Genomic DNA, 22,881 nt, shown 5'->3' on the forward strand with positions numbered 1-22,881 from the left:
TCTCTCCCGATATCAAAATAATATACAACGTAGGCAATGAGCGCGGTCGCCTTCTCCGCGCACTGCTCCGCCTGCGCAGTAAAGCGACGGGACATCCCAACTTCAGTGCCTCAGCCACTCACGCGTACTCTTCGGTAGAGGAGGCAGACGCCTGATGTTCAACTCTCTGATCCTCTCTTCCAGACGTCCATTGCCTCCTCGTTGCGCGACCTCCTCGAATGTGTCGAATATCGCTTCATTCAGCATGCCCCGGGCCAAGATGCCTTCGAACAAGGCGAGGATGAAGTCTTCGGGCAGCCCGACGAGCGCTTCGCTCGGGATCCTCTGGATATTGACCAGGACCGTCTCGAAACTGATCTCAACGAGACTCGGAGGCGAGGGCATGCGACGTGGCGAAACCCGGCACGCGAACACTTATTTCGACTCCGGTTCGCGGCCCGACGGCATCTTGGGGCACCGCAGAGTGGTGGGCTGAAAAGTTTTGTCTCGAGACACGCCCGCTGGTTCAAATCTAACAAACTCGCACCACTGAGACCTTCTCACTCCCGCAGGGCGCGGGTGACGCCGCGAGATGTCGGGTTATCACGACGACGAGGAGGAGTACGAGCCGTACGAGGAAGACGAGGAGTACGACGAGTACGAGGAGGAGGCGCTCGCAGCTGCTGGCCGCGCAGTCCAGATCGCGCCTCGTGCATTTTCGCTCGCCGATGAAGGGGAGGATGAAGAGGACGAGGACGAGGACGAGGACGAGGACGACGCGCGCATGATGCCACCGCCGCCCCCGCGCGCGCCTCGCGGACCCGGCGTCCCCTCGTCCTCCGGCCGCGACTACGCCGCCGCGTTGGCCGGTCGCGGGACGGGACGCGACGAGGACGAATCCGAGGAGGACGAGGAGGACGAGAACGAGGAGCTCTTCGGCGACGGCGAGGACCTCGAGACCTACCTCAAGGACGCGGGCCCAAACAGCTACAACATCCTCGCCGACAGAAGGCGCAAGGCGCTCAGACAGAGGCACGAGGAGGAGGACGCGTTCAACCGCGAGCTGAAGGTCAAGGGCTACGAAAACTCCCAAGATCTCATCGACGTCACCAACGCGGACAAGCTGGAGCTCCTCGCGAAAAACCCAAACTACGCCATGTTCTTTCAGGGCGCGGGGGGCACGGCGCCCACCGCGGGGCCCCGAGGTAAGATCGGCAGGGGCAAGGTGCGGAGGGGCGTGAGACGAACGAGGCGCCGAGTCATCAGCGCCGAGGCGGCGAAGAAACTCGGCGAGGCGAACCTGCTCTTCACGCAGGGCGAGGGGCAGTACACGCGGGCGATCGAGCTGCTCACGGAGGTGATCCGGCTGATACCCAACGAGCCGGACGCGTACGCCACGCTGGGCACCATCTACTCCGAGCTCAAGAACGACAAGAAGGCGCTCGATTTCCTCATGATCTCAGCGCACCTCGAGCCGGGAAACAAGGAGAAGTGGAACAACCTGGCGGAGATGTCCATCCGCCTGAACAACCCGCGGCAGGCGCTCTACTGCCTCGGCCAGGCCTTGCGTCTGGACCCGGACGATCACGACAACCGGTGGGACCAGGCGCGGCTGTACGTGGACATCGGCGAGCCGAAGAGGGCGCTGGAGCAGTTTCAAAATCTTCGCGAGCGCATCCCGGACAACCCCGAGGTTGCCGTGGAACTCGCGAAGATGCACTACCAGATGGGCAACCCCGACCTCGCGGAGAGCACCCTGGACGAACTCATGGCCGCCCACCCGACACGCGCGGACGCCACGCTGGTGAACATCCTCGCCGAGCTGAAGATGGATCGCCGCGAATTCAACCAGACTGTTTCGTTGATCGAATCCAGCCGCGAGCACATGCGTTCGCTGAGCGCGCGTCAACGGGAGGCGGAGCACGCGAAGATGGCGGGCGCGGCGGGCGCGGCGGCGTACAACGCGGCGATCGACGAGGGCACCGACAGGGACGCCGCGTTCGACAGGGCAAAGGCTGAGACGGCTGCCAAACTCGCAAAGGAACGGGAGGCCAACCCGACGGATATTCCCCTCGACCTGACCACGCGCCTGGGCATGTCCCTGCTGTACCTCGGGCGGTTCGACGAGGCGTACGCGCAGCTCGAGAAGATCAAGGAAGAGGACGTGGAGTCGTACGATGACCTCTACATGGACGCGGCCGAGACGTGCTGGGCCGTGGCTAACCTCGCCGACGTCTCCGTCTCTCAGATTGATTCGCACAGGCTCGTGACGCAGGCGGAGTTCATGTGGACGAAACTCCTGGACGTCCAAAAGTACGACGACGAACCCATGTGGTCTAAGATCGCCGAGTGCATCCGCGTGAGGATCGAGCGGGGCGACGGGAGCGCCCGGACGGCTTCCGCGGCTTCGCTCCGGAGCAAAGCCGCGGAGGCCGTCGTTAAATTTTACCGGACGGTTTTGGCTCGGCACCCGGACTCGATTCGAGCCAAGATTCCCCTCGCGGAGGCGCTCATCGCCGCGGGCGGGGACGAAGAAGCCGTCGAGATGTTACCGGCCGCTTCGGACCTCGACGATCTCGATAAGTCCGTCGCGCTGAGGATCCTGGACATTCACAGGCAAATGGGCGAAACGGGCGGCGACGACGATTTTCTCAAGTACACGCTGCCGCTGGCGAGGCAAAGTCTGGAGGAATTCAAGGACAAGGAGGAGGCCAAGCCGGCGAAGGCCAAGGCCAAGAAGACGAAGGGTGGGCGCAAGCGCAAGAAGGCTGAGAAGGATGACGCCAACGATCTCTTCAATCTCGGGCCGCGCGGGAGGAGGAAGGCTGTCCGTGTAGAGGACGACGAGGGCGAGGACGAAGAGGACGACGAGGGCGAGGACGACGAGGTCAAGCTGCAGGAGGAGCTGGACGATGCCGCCGCGGCGCTGGAACTCGGCGCGGAAGCCGAGGAGGATCAGATCCCGGAGGAGGATTCGTTTGGCATCATTCTTCAGTGCGCCAGCGCGCTTCACAAGGCGAGACGAAACGAGGAGGCGTACGAGATGATCGAGAAGTGCCTAGCGCAGGCGAAGAGCCGCGGCCTGTCCAAGACGCAGGTTCGCGACCTGAACCACGTCAAGGCGCTGGTCTGCCACGCGCTGGGCGCCAGGAATGTCAAGGGAATGAAGGGGGAAGCGGCGAAGGCGGCGCGGCACGTCGCGTTGAACAACTCAACCGACGCGGATGCCCTCAACCTCTACGTGCGGCTCGCTATGGACGCCGGGCAGCGGGCAGATTGCGCCAAGACGTTTCAATCCATCGTTTCCATGCACGACGTGCACGGGGTGGACAGCAAGAAGAGGGTCCCCGCTCTGATCATGTCGGGAATAGTGCACTCGCAGCAAGGGGCGTGGGCTACGGCGCTCGCGGATCTCATGCACGCCATCGCTCTCGGGCCGGAGGAATCCACCGCGGCGCTGAGCGGAGGCATCGCCGCGCTGCAGTACTCCATGAAACACATCGATGTTCCCGAAGCGAGGCATCACTGGGTGCTCAAAGCCGTGGCGATGCTGCAACACGCGGGTAGGCTTCGCGTGAAACAGGAGGGGACACGTGGCATGCACGAGGGCGACTACAACCTCGCGAGGGGCCTGCAACAGCTCGGACTGAATCACCTCGCGGTGCCGCTGTACGAGCGATGCCTAGAGAAAGGCGCGGATGAGCTACAGCAGGAATGCGCGCAGAACCTGAGCCTGATTTACGAGCAAAGCGGGGCTACGGCGCTGAGGGACCAGGTTCTCCGAAAATACGTGAATCACGATGAAGCATAGACGACGATGAAGCATAGACGATGTGATACAGTAGATCTCTTGTCTTTCAAGCGGGCGCTCTTTTTCTTGCTTTTCTAAAGATTAACACGGCGCCCGAGATGCGGCTAATCTTAATGTACAGTCGCTCGTCGTTCGCGTCTGCTCGTCACGCAACCGCTCCGCGGTGGGGTGCCGGAGATCGCGGCGTCCACTGGACCCGCGGCGACGTGAGGTACTCGGGTCGCGGCGTCGGCGTCGCCGCCGCGCCGTCGACCCACTCGTCGTACTCCTCCTCTCTTCTTTGTGTCCCTCCTCCGGCAACCGCGAACACCTCCGCCGGGAGGTTATCCGCGTACCATTCCTCCCTCCCGGGTGTCGCTTCGCACTCGCCCCGCATCGGCGAGAAGATCATCGAACGCGCGGGGCTCGACGCCCTCGACGGCGTGAGCCGCGCGGACCTTCGAACCGGCAGGTGCGTGCCGTAGACGTCGATCTGTCCCTCGAGGAGTCGCTCGACGGCGACGGCGGCGGCGTGTCGGCTCAGCCGCGGTGACGCGAGCGACGACGCGGGCACGACGCGGTTCCTCCGGCGGTTGTTGTAGTGGTGGATGATCTTCTGCGTGGAGTTGATCGGGGCCCCCGGGGCGGTCTTGAAGCGAACGCGGCGTGCCTTCTTCTTGGCGACGCGGCCGTTCGTGACGGTGTTGAGCTTGCTATTGAGCTTGTCGTTCAGCTTCTTGGCGTTTTCGTCCTTGACGTCGTTGCGTCGGGGGGAAGCGCGCGCTTGCTTGTCGCGCTTGCTCCGGATTTTCTTCGCTGGGGAAGTGATTGTCGAATCGGTGAAACCGGCCGTCGCGGTTGCGGGGCGAGTGGGCCCATCGGCGGACCTCTTCAGCCCGGCGGAGCGCTCGGCGGTGACCTGTGACGATTTTTCGCGCCGGGCTCGTGAGACCTTCTTCCTCTTGGAGGATGGGGAGGAGACGCGAACGCGAGGGCGACCGGGCGATCTCGGGGACTTCGAATTCTCGGGCGAAGCGGGTGAAGACGCGGGCGGGTTACGAGCGCGCGGGCGACGGTTCTTCCGGGGCACGCACCCAGCGACGACACTGTTGCGGTCCATCTTCTTCGATGTGTTGACTGCGAGTGACGACGCCTTCTGCGGAGTGCGCTTGCCGGAGTTCCGGGTTGCGTTCCTCTTTGCCATGTTCAGCGAATTAATTCTCGAGTGTCAAGAACCGGTGCGACGACGAGCGGTCGTGTGCGTTGAACTGCAAGTAAGGGACTGGTGCCCGCGCGTGTGCCACGCGCTCCTGCTTCGGGGAAAAACGAGTCGATACGTTCGGGTGCGAAGCGCGGTGGTGTGCCGTGCTTTGCTCGCCAACGAATGGGCCGCGCAATTGTCTCGGAAACGGCAAAAAGCCAACCAAAATTGCCAATCTGGCCAATTTTCCGAGCGATCCAACGTGTACGAGTATTCAGTCATAAAATTTGCCACGTCGGAGGCCGCGGAAAGCGGCCTGGGAGAAACAAACGAGAAACGCCTCGCACAAACGCCAAACCAACCAAACGAGAGTGAACCATATTTTTTTTAACGAACGCAAGTTACAGAACCCAAAGCGCGTGTAACCTCTAAGCTAGTAATAAGTGCAACCCGCTCGCTCGTCGTCCGCCCCCACCCGTACCCCGCCCCCTCGTTCACATCAGCGGGTGCTGCAAAAACTTGGGGAGCATCGACATCCACGCCGGCAAGTCGTTGTCCCGCCGCCGGGTGTCGTCGCACGGCGCCTTGGCGGCGCGCCGTCGCAGCCGCTCCGCTCGCTTCTCAGCCGCCCGCCACTGCCCCTCCTCCTCCTCCGCCACCGCGGCGCTCGCGGCCGCCTCCAGGAGCTCCGGCGCGGGCCTGCGCAGCGCCGGCGGAGGGTCCATCGCGATCTTTCCCATGAGCTTCTCGTACTTTTCCGCGGCGACGTTCCAGGACAGGTCCGACGTCATCGCGCGCTCCTGCTTCCTTCGCCACCGGCTGTCCAGACGCGTGTTCCCTTCCGAAGCCTTGTACGTCTCCATCGCGCGGTCCATCGCGCGCCTTAACGCGCCGGGTTCGCACGGCGCGAACGGCCAACCCACGCGCCCGCGGACGGTATCCCGTAGCCCACCCGTCGCGTGCGCCACGGGCAGCGTCCCGTACCGCAGCGCGTACAGCTGGTTCAAACCGCACGGCTCGAACCGCGACGGCATGGCGAGTATGTCCGACGCGGCGGTGATCTTGTGGGACATGGGCACGGAGAACCCGACCCAGCCGACGGCCCTGCCCCTGTGGTTCTGCTCCATCGTCCTCATCCCGTGTTCCAGCCCCGGGTCGCCGCTGCCGAGCATCACCACCTGTCCGCCGTTGTGCACAATGTGCGGCACGACGTCGAGTAGCACGTCGACGCCTTTTTGGTAATCGAGCCTGCCGATGAAGCCGACGAGGGGCGCGTTCGGGTCCACCTCCAGCCCGAGTTCGCGCTGCAGCGCCGCCTTGCACGCCGCCTTACCCCGCGCCACGTCCCACACGGTGCACCCGTCCGCCCGTTCGACGACGCCCTTCTCCGACGTCCCTACGTCAAAGTGCGCTGGGATGTGGGGATCCGTCGCGGGATTCCACTCGTCGACGTCGATGCCGTTGACGATGCCCCGCAGCTTGCCGGACATCCCGTTGAGAAACCCCAGGTCCACGTCGCTGCCAAAGTTCCCGACGGATCGAAGCACCTTGTCCATGCCGCACCCGAGCTCGTTCGTCTGCACCTCGTTGGCGTACGACGGGGACACGAGCACCGCGGCGCTCGACGTGGCGAGGCCAGCCTTGAGAAAGTTCATGCTCTCACCGCCGTCCCTCCACCGCCACCGCAGCGCGGGGAACCACTCGGTGTTCTCCTCCGGCAGACCCAGCGACCGGTACCGGTCGGGGGCGACGATGCCGAGGTGGAACAGGTTGTGGACGATCGTCACGCACGACGCGCGGGCGATCGACGCGGCGGCGCCGTCGGTGCCCCACTCGCGGCGCGGCTTCAGCGTCCACTCGGCGTTGGCCTGGTACCTGGCCGCGAGGAAGAGGGGCACGAGCGCGGCGTGCCAGTCGTTGGCGACGAACACCGGCGCAGTCTCGAAGTACGCGCGCTTCATTCGCTCGGCACCCGCGTCGCCGCCGCCGAAGAAGAGATCCTCCCACGGCACCGCGAGCAACGACTCAATCGCCGCCATCGACAGGAGCGCAAAGCGAAAGTCGTTGTCGTGGTACGGGTTCCCCGGGCTGCCGCCGTATATTCGGCCGCCGCCGCCGCGTTCCAGCGCGGGGTGCGCGACGAAGAGGTAGGTCACGTCGTCCTTGTAACGCGCAAAGTAACGCACGTGCTGGTCGCCGTGGTTGAGGTGGAACGTGGAGTGGTGGCCGGTGTCGTGCGCGTCGCCGTACCGCTCGTACATCGGGGCGACGACGACGACCCTGTTACCCCTGGCGGCCAGCGCCGCGGGCAGGGCGCCGCACACGTCGCCCAACCCGCCGGTTTTGCTCCAAGGCGACACCTCCGCGGTGACGAAGACGATGGGCATGCCCTCGTTCACGGCTTTCGTCTGCCTGTCCAGCTCCTGAGGAACTTTCTCCTCGCCTTCATCCCCCTCGCCGGACGCATCGCGGCCGACGGAGGTGAAGAGGCCGAGCACCGCGTCCTCCGCCCTGTCGAGGACGCGGTGGACGACGACGTTGTTCTTCTTCGGCGGGGTTTCCGCCTCCACGGGTGCCTCCGTCGCCTCCTCGCCCACCGGAGCCTCGGAGACGGCGTCGCGGGAAATAACCGTTGTTCCCCTGTTTATTTTTCCCCGGCTCGAGCGCGCGGGGGGAACTCCGACACGCTGGTGCGCGGGCGAGACCGCGTGTGAGCGCGCCAGGTCGGTGATCCCCGCGCCGGTGCGGGGGTTCCGACGCGCCGCCGCGAGCGTCGGGACGCGGCACGCGCGATTTTGCGCGGCACGGGCGCTCACGGACGCGACCCGCCCGCCGCGCGTCGCCGCGCGCGTCCGAACCGTCCCCGAGGGCGCGAAAGTCGTTCCCATCTTGTTTTTTCTCCCTTACCCCTCCCTCCCTGGGGTCCCCTTGCCCTCCCGAAGGCCACCTAGGCGACGTTCGAAGGCGCTGACGGGTCTCGCTACGCTCTGGAAGTGAGCGTGCCCGCTACGATGCGCGAGCGCCTCGCGTGTGCAGAGCGTGCTGCACGCCCAGTTGTGAAGCGACGTGTGAAGAATTTGGTTATTTTGGTGCCTCCGAGACGGGAAAATGAGACTGCGTCACGCAGTTGGGAGCTGGCCTTGCTGGCAAATCACGGAATCAGGGAAAAGATCTTTTGCGATAGCGCGTTCCCCTGTGGTGGAAAAATATCTATTACGGTTAACGAAGGTGCGGCGTCCCCCTCGCGAGGGTGGCGCGCTATTTACCCATCATTCTCGTCCCTCCCCGCCGTCACGACCCCCCCGGGGTCAGTGTTCGTCGTGATGTTCGCGGTGGCGTTGGCTTTCAGCGCCTCGCGATCCCTCTGCAGCTCGACGCCGCCCACCAGGTACGCGTTGTTCCCGACGTCCAGCAGGTGGTCAAACTCGGCCAGCGCATCCTCCTCGCCCCTGGCCATGCGAAGCACGGGCCCGTCCCGGGCGCACGGGTGCCCGCGCCCCCTAGCGCACGTCCCGTACTTGAACGGCTTACCGCCGCGGTAGGAGTAGTGGATGTTCCAGTAGGCATCCGCGTTGGCCTCTGCTCGTTGCATCATCTCGACTCCGATTTGATACCGGAGGTAGTTATCGCCGGCGTGACGCCTGTCCGTGCCGAAACCCCCGACGTCGACGCCCATCTCGTCCGCCACCCGCACCAGCATCTCCTCCACGGTCGCGTTCACCAGACTCTCGCCGTACACCACTCCGGGGAAGTGATCGCCCCCGTCCCTTCGGATGTACCGCAGCATGCCGGCGCGCATCGAAGCCGTCGACTCGTTCCAGTACCACTCCTCCGAGTCGTCCGTGAACCAAATCACGGGCACCTTGCCCGCGCGGACGTCCGGGTCCGTCGCGTTGGCCAGCGCGCACTCGACGAAGTCGTCCAACGCCCCGGGGGACGTATCGCACCACGCGAGCTCGTCGCCGCGCCTCGCGTGCAGCGCCGCGAACTTGGCGTCCCCGGGATCCGCCGCCCCCGGATCCCCGGCGGGATCCCCGGCGGGATCCTCGACGGACCTGCCGAGACCCGACGCGGAGAGGGCGCGCGCGGTGGCGATATCCGCGAGCCTGTCGATGACGTCGGACGTCGTCACCTCCGCGAGGGTGCAATCGCGCAGACCCACGCCGGGATCCAACGCGCCGAACGCTCGAAGCTCCCGCTCGAGCGACGCCTGTTTCACCGCGTACATCAACCCGGCTTTACCGGCATCGTCGCCCACGAACTCGCGCACCCACCAGTCGTACCTCGGCCCCCAAGCGATCTCGAAGTTCATCTTCCAGATGAAAGGCACGCCGTTCCGCGCGCACTCGATCGCCCGCCGCAGGTTCGCCAGGATCTTATCGTCGGTGAGCGCCTCGGCGTGATCTCCGAAGATGACCACCCCCGGGTTATTGTACGGGTCCATGTAGTCCCTCGCGATGACGACGGCGTCGTTGCTCCAGTCCATGAGCACGGGTTCGCGAGGGCCATGAGACGCGTCGAACGCTTCCTCGTCGTACGACGCGTAGTCGTAGTACGCGTCGACGTCTAACGGCGACGCGAACGGCACCAACGATCGGTTCGCGATGTAGGTGTCCCATCGCCATTCGTAGGGCATGTACACGCCGTTGTTGTGCCCGGGATCTAGCGCGAGCTTCGGAGGCATGAGCGCGACGCGCGCGCAGGTGAGCGCCGCGAGCTGCGCGAGGACTCCCGAGTACATGTCCTGTCGGTCGGCGAGGCCCGCGCGCCAGGTGGTGTTGTAGATTATGAGCGATCTCGGCGCTGCGTTGTTCACGTAGTCGCACTGCGGCTGGCACATCCCCAGGTCCGCCGCCTCCGTGCGCGTGCGGTGGTCCACGTTTCGCGCCCTCGGCCCGTTGTCCCACAGACTCCCGCGCGCCCCGCTCGCGACGTACCCGACCCCGACGAGCGCCGCGAAGAAGAGGAAGCCGAACAGCGTAACAGAAAACAGCGAAGGGCCGTCATCTCGGTACCGGTCCCTCGCGTCCCAGTCGTCCCAGTCGCGTCGCCGCCGCCGGGTCTCGTCGTCGCGGAACAGCGGCGTCGGCGGCGGGACGCTTCCGTAGTCGTCCCATCGCGTTGCCGACATCTCGCTCGGGCGCTCACTCCGAGACGCCAGCCCCAGTCGCGACTTCGCGCTCCCCCCCACACAGAAAACAATGTCGTGGCTCGGAGAGCGCGGGGTGTTGAAGTTGCAGTCGCACGGATAACGAAGAGGAAGCTTCAGTCGAAGAGCACCCTCGGTCAGTCGAAGAGTCCCGAAGAGTCAGAGCGCTCCGTAAACGTGATTTTATATTGAGAAACTAGGTATTTACCACGAATCCCGACCACTAACCCCTGAGTTAGAAATTAGTTAGAGCGCTCCGTTTGCGCGCCAATTTTCGGAAATTTCACAGAAACGCCTGCCCATTCCTCTATTTGGCATTATTTGGCTATGGGTTTTGTTACCTCAGTCCAGCCCCCCCACAAAAAAAATCCCGCGTCCGTCGTTCGTGTGAAGCGACACGCACGTGCCAAATCAGCTGCAGTTGCGACCTTTCGCACGGGACAGTTCCGGGACGCGCTTCGCGCACGGCACGGGCCTCGGGCGCGCGCGCGGTGCCCCAAAAATGGGCTGCCTGGCGTCGAAGGAGCTACCCACGAACGCCCCCGCTGGCCGTGGACCGAGCGCGCTGGATCAGGAGCTGTGGAAGAGCACGCAGGATCTCTTCAACCGCCTGGATCGTGACAGAGATGGGAGAATAACCGTGTACGAGCTGAGGGAGGGGGCGTTGCGGGAGCTGGAACTGGACACGACGGCGACGGAGTGCGCGACGTTCATTGGAGAGTTTTCCAACGACTCGGCGGCGATGGACTTTCCGGACTTTCTTGAGGTGATGTGCTCAGGCGCTGGGACCCCCGAGGAAGTGCTTCTGAGGAGGTTCAACTCGGTCAGGAAAAAACTCGAGTACAACTCGGAGGATTCGTGCAGCCGAGCGGGGTGATGTATTACACGCCCTCGAGGACTCGACGACGCAGAGCCGGACCCCGCGATATTATCAGAGCGCACGAAGACGGGGTCGGCTCGGGCAGTTGTGGCAAACCTGCCTCATAACAAAACCTCGCAACGAAAGCAGTTGTGGCCAACCTGCTGTACCAAAACCGCACGCAAATAATCGCAGAGTACTTTATTAACAGTCGATGCCGGCGGGCGAGGCGTCCGCTAGCTAGGTGTAATACCAACACGACACATCTCTCATCACTCCTCGACGTCCATCGCGCCCACGCACGCGCTCGCCCGTCTCGAGACGACCTCGAGCCGTTCGCTCACGCTCGCGCGACTCGCCCTCCCCGAAGCCGGCGCCGATCTACTATTGTTAGACGACTCCGCCCCGAACACCTCCTCGATGGCGTCGACGCACGCCTCGCGCGCCGCGTCCGCGACGGCCGCCAGCGCGCGCACCGCGTTCTCCGACGGTGGGTCCTTGGATCCCGGCGCGCGGGTCCTCCTTCGACCGCGCGCGCCGGTGGCTAGGCGGCGCGATCGCGCCGCGTCGCGAGCCTCGGTCCACGCCCTGGCGGCTTCGTCCATGAGGGCGCCGACGCGGGCGATAGCATGGGGGTCGAGGGTGCCGTCGAGGGTGCCGTCGTCCTCGGCCGCCTTCGTTCGTCTGGCAGCGACGAGGGCGTCGTGCGCGACCCGGTTCAGCCGCGACTCGTGCGCCGATCTCGCCGCGACGACGCCGTCTCTCGGCTCGCGCAACGCCGCAACCACCGGCGACTTTAAGAACCTCTCTTCGTCCATGCGCGCGTCGTCGGCGTCCATGAAGACGTCGATCGGCGCGTTGCCGTCGCGATCGTGCGATCGCGCGTCCGCGCCGTGCGCGAGGAGCGCGGCGACACAACCCGCGTCGTCGGCGAAGGCGGCGGCGTGAAGCGCCGACCGCCCGGACGCGTCGCAGCCGTGCACGTCCGCGCCCCGTTCGAGGCACAGCCGGACGCAACGCTCGTCGCCCGCGCGCGCGGCGGCCCACAGGGCGGCGCGCCCGTCGGCGTCTCGGGCGTCGAGATCAGCGCCGGCGTCGAGGAGCGCCGCCGCGCAGCTGAACCCGCCCCGCCAACACGCGGCGTGAAGCGGGGAGCGGCCGGCGTCGGTGGACGCGTCCAGGTTTAACCTTCGCGGCGTATACGTTCGGATCAGCGTCTCGACCGCGGCGGCGTTGCCGTTCCAGCACGCGGTGAGCAAGGGGGCGAACCCACGCGCGTCGCGGGCGTCGGCGTCGGCGCGTTTGGCGAGGATCTCGACGATCTCGCGGCACCCGCCCCTCGGTGAGTCACCGTCCCGGTCCCCCGCGTATTCCGCCGCCAGATGGAGCGCCGTCTCCCCGCCCTCGTCCGCCCTGTTCGGATCCGCGCCGCGACACATCAGCGCGAGCACGACATCCGCGTGCGCGCACATCGCCGCGGCCATCAACGGCGTCCGACCGTGTTTGTTCTCGGCGTCCACCTTGGCCCCCGCGCACAGCAAACTCGTCACGGTGGATACATCGCCGTCCACGCACGCGGCGAAGAGGGGCGAGCACCCCGCCGACGCCTCCTTCACCTCGGCGTCCACGCGCCGCGGCATGTCGCACGCGCCGCTCAACAAGAACCGCGCGCACGTCCCCGACCCCGCGGCGCACGCGGCCAGGAGCGGGGTCCGTCCCGACGCGTCCGGGATGGACGGATCCGCCCCGTGTTGGACCAGCACGCGCGCGGCTTCGACGTGGCCGTGGTAGCACGCGGTCCACAGCGCGGTTCGGCCGTCGTTGGCACGCGCGTTCGGGTCGGCGTCGGCGCGTTTCGCGAGGATCTCGACGATCTCGCGGCACCCGCCCCGGGCGGCGGCGAACAGCGCGGTCTTGCCCGAGGCTGTTCGCGCGGACGCCGTCTCCGCGTTGACGAGGATGAGCGCCCGTTTGACCGCGGCGGGGTCCGCGGCGCGGGCGGCGACGTACAGCAGCGAGCGTCCTCTGGCGTCCATCTCGTTGAAGTCCCTCACGGACTCCCACAGGGCTGCGACGCGGTCGGGGTCGCGGGAACGGGCGGTCAGCGCGGGTCAACGGCGACGACGGGTCGGGGGAGGATGCGCCCGGATTTGGCGTTTCCGAGGGCGTTTTTGGCATCGGCGGTCGGACGACGGGGAGGCGCGCGGTGGATTTTGGGTAGACGGTGGGCGTCGCGAGTGGGACGCACTGAGTCCATTAACCACGGCGCTCCAGAACGATCGCGTCGGCATCTCAGATTACGCGTTTCGACCTCACCCGGACGGGCGCCAGACGGTGTGCGGCGCCAGACAAAGACAACACCGAAAAGCAGCCCTCAAGAAGATCGGATACTCAAATTTTTTAATATCGGACCGAGCGAGCCGAGCTGCCGAGGGCGGAAGGCCAGCCAGGCTTGTTTTTAGGGTCGTTTGCATGAATTTTGAACCAGGGTTTATATGGACGACTGTCTATTTAACCCTGAAATGGGAAATGGGCCCTTCTGGCAGCATGACCAAACGGGCCACATCCGCGCGCTTTGCGCCACTGCGAGGCGCGGGAGAAGGTCGGGGACGGTCGAACACCTATGCGAACATTCGAAAGTCCCGAAACGCGCGTCCGGGACTCCCATCGCCATTCGGGCGCGGGAGCGTCGGGCGACGACTCGCACCGTTGTTATCTTGGAAAGTTTGGGCCCCGGGGTCGGGGGCGCAGGAGCGCGATGGGGTGGGTGGCTTATGCGGTCCTCCTCACCGTCGCGGCCTGTTTCGCATCCGTTCCCACGGCAATGGCCCAAAACGACTTCTACGGCATCAGCGAAGACATCGTTCAACCGCCGACGGTACGCGTTCTGGCCCCAACCCGCAACCCTCAGCCCCGAATCGGAGGGCCGCTTTTTTAACATTTACAACGGCCCTATCGGCCGGTGGTTGTATCCCGCTGACCATTCCGCGTCCTCCTTCCCATCGACACAGATCACGTGGCTGTCCCCTCCCAAGGGACACATCTCCGGCGGCACGGTCCTGACCATCTACGGCTCCGGCTTCAAGCGCTCGCGCGTCGCTAAGGTTCGCTTCGCCACCGAGTCTCAGTTCGACGAGGTTGACGCCGAGTACGTGAGCGAGTCCATGATCAGGTGCGTGACCCCGAAGCGCGCCACGCCGGACACCGCGCACATAACCGTCGCCAACGACGGCATGCAGTTCAGCGGATGGCCGTTGGTCTACACCAAAGGGTCCGGCACCTTCCTCAAGTTCATCTTCGACAACAGCCGGCCCGGGTGCCTCGACTGCCTCAACTCCGCCGTTCCGCTCTCCGGAGGGCGGGTCTACGCGGGCTTGAACCCCTCGAAGGTTGTCGAACGGTGGGTCCTCGACAACGCCACCGGGCCGTACATCGGCGGCACGCTCGTGACGATCACCGCGGCTGGGCTGGAGTGGACCCGAGCCGGCGTCGCGGAGTACGACATGTACATCCCGGGCACCACGCAGCGGTACAACGGACCGGTTGGGGGACCGGGGACGCCGCACCCGCACAACGTCGACCCCATGAGCTCGGGTAACGGACCGCCCGTCACCGGCACGTTCTACCCGAGCGAACACCTGATGTGCATGTGGCAGTGCTACTTTGACTTTGACCAGAACGCCGGGACTGGGGAGAACCTCACCGCGGCGGGGTTACCGGCGGGGGTGGACGAGATCACCGAGTCGGATTGGGTCCCCGCCACGTGGATCGATTACACCAAGATCTCGTGCGAGTCCCCGCCGCACAAGGTCCCGGGACGGAGCAACGAGGAGATCGCTCCGACGACGTGCCGCGTTCGCGTCACCAACGACGGCGAAAAGTTCCACGAGGGTTCGTACGCCGTTTGGCGATACGAGGATAAGAGACCGACGGTGACAAACATCAAGACGAACCAGTTCAGCGTCTGGCCCGCGCGCGGGCCCTTCGCGGGGAACACCGAGGTTGTCGTCACCGGCACCAACTTCCTCCCGTCCAAGTACCTCAAGTGCAGGTTCGGCGGGGTCAACACCGCGGATACCGGCGGGGCTTACGAACAGGACGACGTCTCCCACATCGTAGGCGAGGTTGGCGGCCGCGTGCGTTACATCTCGAGCACCGAGATCATCTGCGTGACGCCCATCTTCGGACCCGCCGCGGCGGCGAGCCAGTACCCGGCGGGGAGCCCGGGCACGATCGGCTCGGGCGCGGAGCTCGTCGTCGACGGGTACGGCGGCGAGAGCTCTTTTCTCACGTATCCGTTTTCGATGAAGCTGCTGGACGGCACGGTGGTCATGACGAACAGGAGCGACTCCGTCGGCAACATCACCGTGGTGTCCGGGGGTAAGGGTTACGCCACCGCGCCGACGATCACGCTCGAAGGCGGCGGCGGGTGCTGCTATAACATCACCTGCGCCGTGGACGAGCACGGTACGATCACGTCTGTCACCGTGCACGACGGCGGCCGCGGGTACAACCAGGGCGCCGACGCCGCGGCGACCGCGACGATATCCACCGTCGCGGACGGCGATCCCGGCAGCGATAAGAGGCAGATAGTCCACGACGTTAAGGTCACCGAGGGCGGCTCCGGGTACCTCGTGCCACCAGACGTCTACTTTGAGTGCTCCGGCGGGCCCGACGATAGGAGCTGCTTTTCGTCCGGGGAGGATTCCGACGGTGGCCCGGTCCCGTCGTGGGTCCCCGGCGAGCACGCCACCGCGATCGCGGTGCTGGGCGAGTACGATCCGAAGTGCGATAACTCCTGGCAGCCGTGCGACGCGCAGGGCGCCGTCGTTCGCGTGGATATCACCTTCCCCGGGCGGTACTACTCGTCCGCGCCCGTGGTCAAGTTTCGGCCGCAGACGCCGAAGGTGATCGTGACCCCCAACGAGCGGATACTCGACTTCGCCGACCCGCCCAAGGTTGGCTACTACAGCAACCAGGGCAAGGGATGGGACGAACTGGACCCCGAGCAGAGTCACGGGTCTTGGACCAACGGCCAGAAGGACGAGTCGATTCCCTACGACGTCACCGGCATGCCGAACGGCCAGAACAGGTTGCCGGGCGTCTCGGCGTCGCAGAACTGCGCCACGCCGGATTTCTGTCCGGAGGCCAGGAACCCCGAGGACCGTGGGCCGCTGTTACCGCCGCTCGGCAAGGCTTGGATGGACGGCTCGATCAAACCCGGACACCAGGAGCTGGTTCGGGTGTCCAACAACTACCACAAGTTCGGCGCCATGCGAGGTAACGACCAGGACCAGGTGCGCACGCACTTTGGGTACAGGAACCAGACCAAGAACGCGTCGATCGGCGAGGACATGGGGTACTGGATGTGGAGTAACAGCGGGATGACGGAGGCTGAGATGAACCGATGCAGGGTTTCGAACAATCCACCCATTCATCAGTTTTCGTCCCTTCAGGGCCACGGGCTCGACGCCGCGCTCGGTCTGGGAACCGCCGACGACGAGTTTCAGCTCATCGGACCCACGAACAACCTCCGTTACCTCGACGGGTCCTCCGTGGGCGGCGCGCCGGGGTACGGCGCCGCGGCGATTGTCACGCTGAGCGCCAACGACACGGTTTGCGCGTCGACCAAAAAGTGCTACGTTTCGCACGTCACCGTGACCAACGGCGGCAAGGGGTACATGTATCCTCCGACCGTCACCTTCAGCGGAAGTAGCGGCTACGGCGCCAAGGCGACCGCGGTCATCAGCGGCGGCATCGTCGTGCGCATCGAGGTCGACCCGCTCGCTCGCGGCATCGGCTACGAGTCGAATACGTTGACGGAGGTTCACATCACCGCGGTTCGACAGCCCACGGTGTACGACGCGGCTGCGCCGCACGAGGGCGTCTACATCGACAAGGGCGCGCTGACCTACGACGACTCACAAACCGCGCACTACGATCACGCGCTGCCCAACGGCACCGACGGCGGCGATCCCCCCCCGCGCAGCGTCGGCCACGGCACGTACACGATTGACCAGTCGGCGAGGTCGGTTCACGTCGGGCAGTTCGCGTCCACCAGCAACTACATGGTCGGCCACGGCGCCTTCCCGGGCCATCCGGGCAACCAGAACCTCGGACACCCGCGCAAGGACTGCATATACTTTCTGTACAGCGACATATACGTGTCGCCGTCGGGGAGCGATTCCACAGGGCAGGGCACCGCGGGGCGGCCGTACCGGACCCTGCAAAAATGCATCGACGCCTCGTTGGCGGGATCCAGGGACTATTACGTGTACAAGAGAGCCGACGGCGGGGACAGGGACCCGGCGATACCCGACGGTACTCCGCGGTACGGCATCGAGAGCGCGGGGGAGCGCGTGGACGCGACGAAGGCTGGCATGAACACCGGCACGGGTCGCGATAAGGGATACACCGGTCGCCAGGTTCGCAACTACAACGAGCGCCGGACGGGTTGGCGGGAGGCCACCACCGGCAGACTTTACGGCGGCAGGAGCTGGAGCGACAACACCCGAGACACCCAGAAGGGCTTCGGGTACACGGTCAACAGGGACAGGTGCGTGCTGAAGGACGGGGTGTACTGGGGCGAGGGCAACAGGGAGCTGCAACCTCACGGGCACATGGTGGAGATTTGGGCGGAGAATGCGCAGAACGTCATCATCGACTGCGGCGGCCGCGGCGTGGGGAAGAACGTCTTCACCGCCGACAGGCACAGCGGCGAGCGCGCGTCGGTGCTCGGCAGCGTCACCATGCACGGCGTCGTCATGCGAAGGTGCACGGTTCGCGCCGATCCCAAGGCTAACCACCGACCCTACTATCCCGGGCGGCCGGGATACGGCCCCGGCGCGAAGAACCCCAACGGGCAGAGCTGCTGGCCGGGCGCGACGGGGTGCCAGTACCGCCAGGCGGTGGACGGCCAGGCCGCGGGTCAGTAGACGCGTTCGATGAGTTTGATAATACGACTCTCGCTTGTCGGGCCTGAAATAAATGTGTTGGCTGATCTTACAAAATTTCGCTGTGGCGGCCGGGGTGGGGAGGAGATCTCGGTTACTTCATCACTTGCCCCCTCCAGCCTTTTGCTTCGCGTTCCGCTCCATCTCCGCCGCCTGCCGCGTGAGCTCGTCCCACACCGCCCTCCCGTACTCCGTCGCGGTCTTCGCCGCCTCGCCAGGGGCTTTCGCCACGTCCGTGAGCTTGCCGCTCGCCTGCGCCTCCCTCAGCGCCTTGTCGGTGCGCACGGCGAACCTCTGGAACGCGCGGCTGTTGGCGAGCGTGTCCACCAACAACTCGTTGAAGACGTAGTTGAAGACGCCGCTGAAGAACTTCGCCATCCTCGCGTCTGGAGCCGCCGCGCGTGGGGCCGAGCGTCGCGCGCCGGGAGACTGACGCCAATTGGAAGGCCTCGGACGATTTTGGCCAGCTGGCGGAAATCCATCCCTGCCACGCGACGCTTTTGTGAGGGAAGCCTCGTCGGGCGTCCAGACTGTCGCGCGTGGCGCGGAGGAAGTCAGACCGCACGCGAACATGAACGGGGGTCCGTTCAAGCTTCCCACCAAGGAAAATGCGGACGCCGCGAAGAAGAAGAGAGTGCGTCGGGGATGCGCTCCCCGAACCTCGCGTCGCCCGAACCCATCGCCGCTCCTTATCGACAGCCATCTCACCTCGGCACCCCTCCCTGTCCACCACTCCAGGAGGCGATCGCCCGGATCAAGAAGTGGGTCGAGTCTCGCATCCCGGATAAGCACATCAAGGATCGCACGTGCGTCGTCGACGTCTCGGAGGTGCGCGTCCCGGTACCCGCTTTCACCCCGCTTCCCGCAGCCTTCATCGACAGACGGCACCACCGTAGACCTGTGCCCTGGCGTGGATGACACATCGCGACATCCATCGCGCCGCGGACCGTTCGATCGAAACGCGACGACTGACCGGAAATCGCCCCACCCTCACCACCCCCGTTCCCGCAGATCGTGTGCGGCGACCCCGAGTGCGCCCCCATAGACACCGCGGTGCGAATCATCTACGAGGGGAAGGCGGAAGGTCCGGTTGGCACCGCGTTTGCCTTTCCATGCCAATCCGTCGAGCTGACGAGAGAGGCTCTCGACGAGCGCATGCCCCCGGCGTCAACCTTCGAGGACTGGTACGAGGGTAAACCAACGCACTGGCCGCCGCCGCCGGACGACGTGACTCTGAGGTTCGAGGTCGGCGCGAGGGTCGAGTGCAAGGTGGGTAAGAAGGAGTGGGCGCCCGGGGCGGTGACCATGCACTGGTTCAGGCAGGGCGACTGGCCCCCAGGCATGTTCGCGCCCTATCAGGTGCAGCTCGACGACGGTCGGCTGATCTTCGCGCCGGACGATGCGAACAAGTGCATCAGGGCGGAGGGCTCGGGGAAGGGATGGTGCTGCTTCGGGGGTTGATGCGAGAGGAACAGGGAGGTCTAAGAATAGTGCTACAGTACCACAGGTGGCGATTTTTCCAGCTGTGGTCTTGATTTTTTTCTTCCGCCCGCCGCCGTCGTCTGTTCCCGCGGCCATTCTCTCGCGCGTCGTGTGAAACAACGCCCTGTGAAATCATGGCGGGTCCCTTCAAGCTGCCCAACAAGGCGGAGGCCGAGGCCGAAAAGAAGAAGAGGGTGAGTGACTCGGGCCCAGAACCCTCGGCGCGTCTCGCCTCGGGCACCCTCGCGTCCAATTTTCTTAAATCTTCCCCGCCGCGCACCGCGATTCGGCCCACGGACACGCGACTGACCAGCCTTCCCTCTGCTTCCCGTTTCCTCAAGGCTGCGATCAAGCAGGTCAAGGAGTGGGTCGAGTCATACATTCCACCCGAGCACCTCGCCAACCACGACTGCGTCGTCGACGTCTCCGAGGTGCGCGCGCCCCGAACCCCCAAAGCGCCCCCCGCCGATCCATCGCGACTCGCACGTGCAGATCTCTCCCGGCGTACGACCCGATCTCCGCGGGTTTCGCCCCGTCGCGACCACCGCGTGTGCCTGACCGCGCCCATCCACGTTCCCATTCCCCGCGTACGTAGGTTCAATGCGGCGACCCCAACTGCGCCCCCATCGACACCGCCGTGCGCATCATCTACAAGGGCGACGACCAGGGCGGCAACGTGGGAACCGTCTTTGGCGTCCCGTGCGAGGCGGTTGACGTGGAGCAGAGCGACATCGACGAGATGATGCCGCCCGCGGAGTACTTCGACGCCTGGCACAAGGGCGAGACGAGGCACTGGCCGCCGCCGCCGGAGAACCCCGAGCCCGGCGAGCCGCCCGACGTGGAGCTGCGGTTCAAGGTTGGCGACAGGGTGGAGTGCTGCATCGCGCGGGGGCCAGACGGTTGGGCGCCTGGCACGATCGTGTCGCACTGGTTCAGGGCGCCGCAGTGGCCCACCGGCCAGTTCGCGCCCTACCAGATCAAGCTGGACTCTAGCGAGAACCTGATCTTCGCCCCGCAGGACAGGGACAACTGCATCAGGGCCCTTTCTGAGCAGGGCATGTCATTCGGGTTTCAGCAGTGAAGAAGGGGAGTGCGGCGAGCAAACTAGACTACCCTGTGCAAAAAGGAGTTTTCCGACGACTGACTGTTGGGTCGGGTTTTCGCGTCATCCGTCCTTTCGGCGCGCGGCGCGTCCCGGCAGATCGATCCGCGCCTCGATTGCGCCGACGGCGAAAAACGCCCGGGAACTCTCCGGCTCCCTTCCGCCCGCCGGTCGCGCGCACGTCGCGCCGCGCGTCTCGACCCCGCGCGCGATTCCGAAGCGCGCCTCGCCCGAATCCATCGCGAGCGTCGATCCGGCGCCTCCGCACCGCGCACCCCGCGTCGCACCCGTCGTCCCCGAGCGCGATCCCCCGTCGCCGCGCGTCTCCTCGGACCAGCCGAGCGTTTCTCATTTGAGTTGACCGAGGCGACATCCGCGGTTCGCGCTTCCGAGATGGCCGAGACGGCCGGTGACGCGAATCCCGCGGCGTCATCAGGCGCCGTCGCCGAGGACGATGGCGACGTGGCGTTCCTCGAAGCCGCGAGGAGCGCCGCGGCCGCGTCGCTCGAGAAACGCCGTGCGCATCTGCGCGCCCGCGAGGCACGCGCGCGATCCGCCACCGTCGCGACGCGCGCCCCGAACCTCGGGAGCATCGACGAGTCCCGCGTCGTGAACGGCGACGGACGGACCGATACCATCGCCGGCGCATCCAACGCGAGCGGCGTCGCGCGCAAGGTGGTCGCCCGCGCGAGCGGCGGCGTCGACCGTCTCGCCGGAACCCCCGCCTCGCACCGCCGCGGCGACGGAAACGAAAACGCGAGAGACGACGGGAAAAACGCGAGCAAGACCGCCCTCGGCGACGACGTCAGTCCCGCGCTGGTGCGGGGCAGAGAGGGCGCGCGCGCCGTCGTCGACGGCTCCGACCCCATCGGCGTCACCGCCGTGTTCATCGAGACCGATCGCGTCTCAGCCGGCGGCGCGTTCGAGACAATCTTCTGCGGATACGCCGACGGATCGATCCGCCGCTTTCACCGCCCGGCGCCGGCGTCGGAAACCGTCGGAAACGCTCGCGGGAAGACGACGCGCGCGGGATGGACCGAGCTCGACGCCGTTCACGCGCCGGAGCCGTGGAACGACGCCGCAGGGTCGGTTCGTATCATCAAACGCGTCGGTTCGGGTCGCGCGGGAAAAGCCGACGACGAGGGCGGGGGCGGGCGGCTCTTCGCCGCGTTCGACAACGGCTCGTGGGTGCGGTTCGAGATGACCCGGGGTCAGTGGCGACTCGTCGAGACCCCGGTGCTCGGCCCGCATCCGGATTTCGCCAACGCCTTTCGCCTGCGACCGCAACTCCGGGGTAACAAGTGGGTCAGCAAACGAGCGCGGTGCCTCGCGATGTGCCACGTGGACACGCGAGACGGCACCGACGGCGTCCTTTACCTGTCCTCGCCCGTGCACGGGGAGCACTGCGTGTACCGATGGGAGATTCCCCGGGCCGTGTGCGACGTCGTCGCGGAGGCGGAGGCGGAGGCGAATGCGTCCGCGTCCGTCGAACCCCCTTCGACGCCGGAACATAAGACGGCGGTGGGCGACGTCACTCAATGCGCTCCGGCGAAGGAACCCTCCGTCGCTACAGCAGACGACCCGGGCGCGTGGGAGAGGTTCAAGCTCGACGTGTGGGGCGTCGCGACGAAGATGGACCGCCACGCTGACGCCGTCGCCGCCATCGCCCCCTTCCCGGCGCTCGGCCCCGACGCGTGCGTCACCGGCGGGAACGACGGACTCGTCTGCGTGTGGTCCAACGTTTTGAACACGCGCGTGGGGGGCGAAACCGGCGACTCGCACGACGCGCCGCTGTATCCCGCGTGCGCCGTGAACGCGTCAGCCGCGGTGCGAGCCATCGCGGTCGCACCCGACGCGTCCACCGTGTTCACCGCCGGGTCCGATCGCAACGTCCAGGCGTGGGCGGTGCACCGAAAGCACCGGAAAGGCCACGGCGCGGACGTGCGACTGGTGTACACGCGGTCGTTCGCGGGGGGGCACGAGGGTTTCGTCACCGCGCTCGCGGTTCTCCCGGGCCGGGGCGCCGCCGGACAGCGCAGCAGGTGCGACTTTCTGTTGTCCGGGAGCGAGGGCGGGACGAAGGGCGATTTGTTCGTTCCAGGCGACGGCGGCGTCAAGGTTTGGCGCGTCGCCGACGGCGCCGAGGTACAAACCGCGGATACCATGAAAAAGGAAGGGACGTGCGAGGCGCTCGTCGTGCGAACGGATCGCGACGGGGGCGCGATCGGGGTGCTCCGCGGGGGCGGGGACGGCGCGGTGGTGGAGTGGGACGTGGAGTGGGGGGTGGGGAGCGGGAACCGCCGGGACTTTCCCCGCGGGTTCCTGACGCAGTGAGGACGTTGGGGGGTGATGTTTGTTTTTTTTTG

At 65.8% G+C, this 22,881-nt stretch overlaps 12 protein-coding genes across 12 annotated transcripts; 6 read left to right on the forward strand and 6 right to left on the reverse strand.

Moving 5' to 3' along the window:
* Positions 1–102: 102 nt before the first annotated feature.
* On the reverse strand, positions 103–384 carry MICPUN_62443 (predicted protein; the record flags this gene model as incomplete). Its single annotated transcript, XM_002505146.1, has 1 exon — positions 103–384. One exon carries the CDS (start codon positions 382–384, stop codon positions 103–105), a length of 282 nt encoding a protein of 93 aa, XP_002505192.1.
* Positions 385–571: 187 nt separating this feature from the next.
* MICPUN_62444 (predicted protein) lies at positions 572–3,790 on the forward strand (the record flags this gene model as incomplete). Its single annotated transcript, XM_002504838.1, has 1 exon — positions 572–3,790. The coding sequence occupies one exon, from the start codon at positions 572–574 to the stop codon at positions 3,788–3,790; it is 3,219 nt and encodes a 1,072-aa protein (XP_002504884.1).
* A 19-nt stretch (positions 3,791–3,809) lies between these two features.
* On the reverse strand, positions 3,810–5,147 carry MICPUN_62445 (predicted protein). The gene is made up of 2 exons (XM_002505147.1): positions 4,864–5,147; positions 3,810–4,728 (listed from the first exon to the last, which is right to left on the reverse strand). The coding sequence occupies exons 1-2, from the start codon at positions 4,887–4,889 to the stop codon at positions 3,936–3,938; spliced, it is 819 nt and encodes a 272-aa protein (XP_002505193.1). The 5' UTR covers positions 4,890–5,147; the 3' UTR covers positions 3,810–3,935.
* Positions 5,148–5,683: 536 nt separating this feature from the next.
* Positions 5,684–7,351, reverse strand: SSIB (glycosyltransferase family 5 protein; the record flags this gene model as incomplete). The annotated part of the gene is made up of 1 exon (XM_002505148.1): positions 5,684–7,351. A coding segment is annotated over one exon (1,668 nt), but the record flags the coding sequence as incomplete, so codon positions are not given.
* Positions 7,352–8,170: 819 nt separating this feature from the next.
* Positions 8,171–10,101, reverse strand: MICPUN_62448 (predicted protein; the record flags this gene model as incomplete). Its single annotated transcript, XM_002505149.1, has 1 exon — positions 8,171–10,101. One exon carries the CDS (start codon positions 10,099–10,101, stop codon positions 8,233–8,235), a length of 1,869 nt encoding a protein of 622 aa, XP_002505195.1. The 3' UTR covers positions 8,171–8,232.
* Positions 10,102–10,571: 470 nt separating this feature from the next.
* MICPUN_109138 (predicted protein) lies at positions 10,572–11,250 on the forward strand. The gene has a single exon (XM_002504839.1). It carries the CDS (start codon positions 10,622–10,624, stop codon positions 10,994–10,996), a length of 375 nt encoding a protein of 124 aa, XP_002504885.1. The 5' UTR covers positions 10,572–10,621; the 3' UTR covers positions 10,997–11,250.
* Positions 11,251–12,351: 1,101 nt separating this feature from the next.
* On the reverse strand, positions 12,352–13,014 carry MICPUN_86471 (predicted protein; the record flags this gene model as incomplete). The annotated part of the gene is made up of 1 exon (XM_002505150.1): positions 12,352–13,014. A coding segment is annotated over one exon (663 nt), but the record flags the coding sequence as incomplete, so codon positions are not given.
* A 722-nt stretch (positions 13,015–13,736) lies between these two features.
* On the forward strand, positions 13,737–17,913 carry MICPUN_103047 (predicted protein; the record flags this gene model as incomplete). Its single annotated transcript, XM_002504840.1, has 2 exons — positions 13,737–13,856; positions 13,990–17,913. 2 exons carry the CDS (start codon positions 13,737–13,739, stop codon positions 17,911–17,913), a joined length of 4,044 nt encoding a protein of 1,347 aa, XP_002504886.1.
* A 120-nt stretch (positions 17,914–18,033) lies between these two features.
* On the reverse strand, positions 18,034–18,309 carry MICPUN_62452 (predicted protein; the record flags this gene model as incomplete). The annotated part of the gene is made up of 1 exon (XM_002505151.1): positions 18,034–18,309. One exon carries the CDS (start codon positions 18,307–18,309, stop codon positions 18,034–18,036), a length of 276 nt encoding a protein of 91 aa, XP_002505197.1.
* A 193-nt stretch (positions 18,310–18,502) lies between these two features.
* MICPUN_62453 (predicted protein) lies at positions 18,503–19,473 on the forward strand (the record flags this gene model as incomplete). Its single annotated transcript, XM_002504841.1, has 3 exons — positions 18,503–18,565; positions 18,670–18,759; positions 18,943–19,473. The coding sequence occupies 3 exons, from the start codon at positions 18,503–18,505 to the stop codon at positions 19,390–19,392; spliced, it is 603 nt and encodes a 200-aa protein (XP_002504887.1). The 3' UTR covers positions 19,393–19,473.
* Positions 19,474–19,528: 55 nt separating this feature from the next.
* Positions 19,529–20,556, forward strand: MICPUN_53360 (predicted protein). Its single transcript, XM_002504842.1, has 3 exons — positions 19,529–19,607; positions 19,755–19,844; positions 20,009–20,556. Exons 1-3 carry the CDS (start codon positions 19,548–19,550, stop codon positions 20,492–20,494), a joined length of 636 nt encoding a protein of 211 aa, XP_002504888.1. The 5' UTR covers positions 19,529–19,547; the 3' UTR covers positions 20,495–20,556.
* Positions 20,557–20,908: 352 nt separating this feature from the next.
* Positions 20,909–22,849, forward strand: MICPUN_62455 (predicted protein; the record flags this gene model as incomplete). The annotated part of the gene is made up of 1 exon (XM_002504843.1): positions 20,909–22,849. One exon carries the CDS (start codon positions 20,909–20,911, stop codon positions 22,847–22,849), a length of 1,941 nt encoding a protein of 646 aa, XP_002504889.1.
* Positions 22,850–22,881: the final 32 nt, after the last annotated feature.

The sequence above is a fragment of the Micromonas commoda genome, chromosome 11 (genome assembly GCF_000090985.2).
Source record: "Micromonas commoda chromosome 11, complete sequence".
Lineage (NCBI taxonomy): Eukaryota > Viridiplantae > Chlorophyta > Mamiellophyceae > Mamiellales > Mamiellaceae > Micromonas > Micromonas commoda.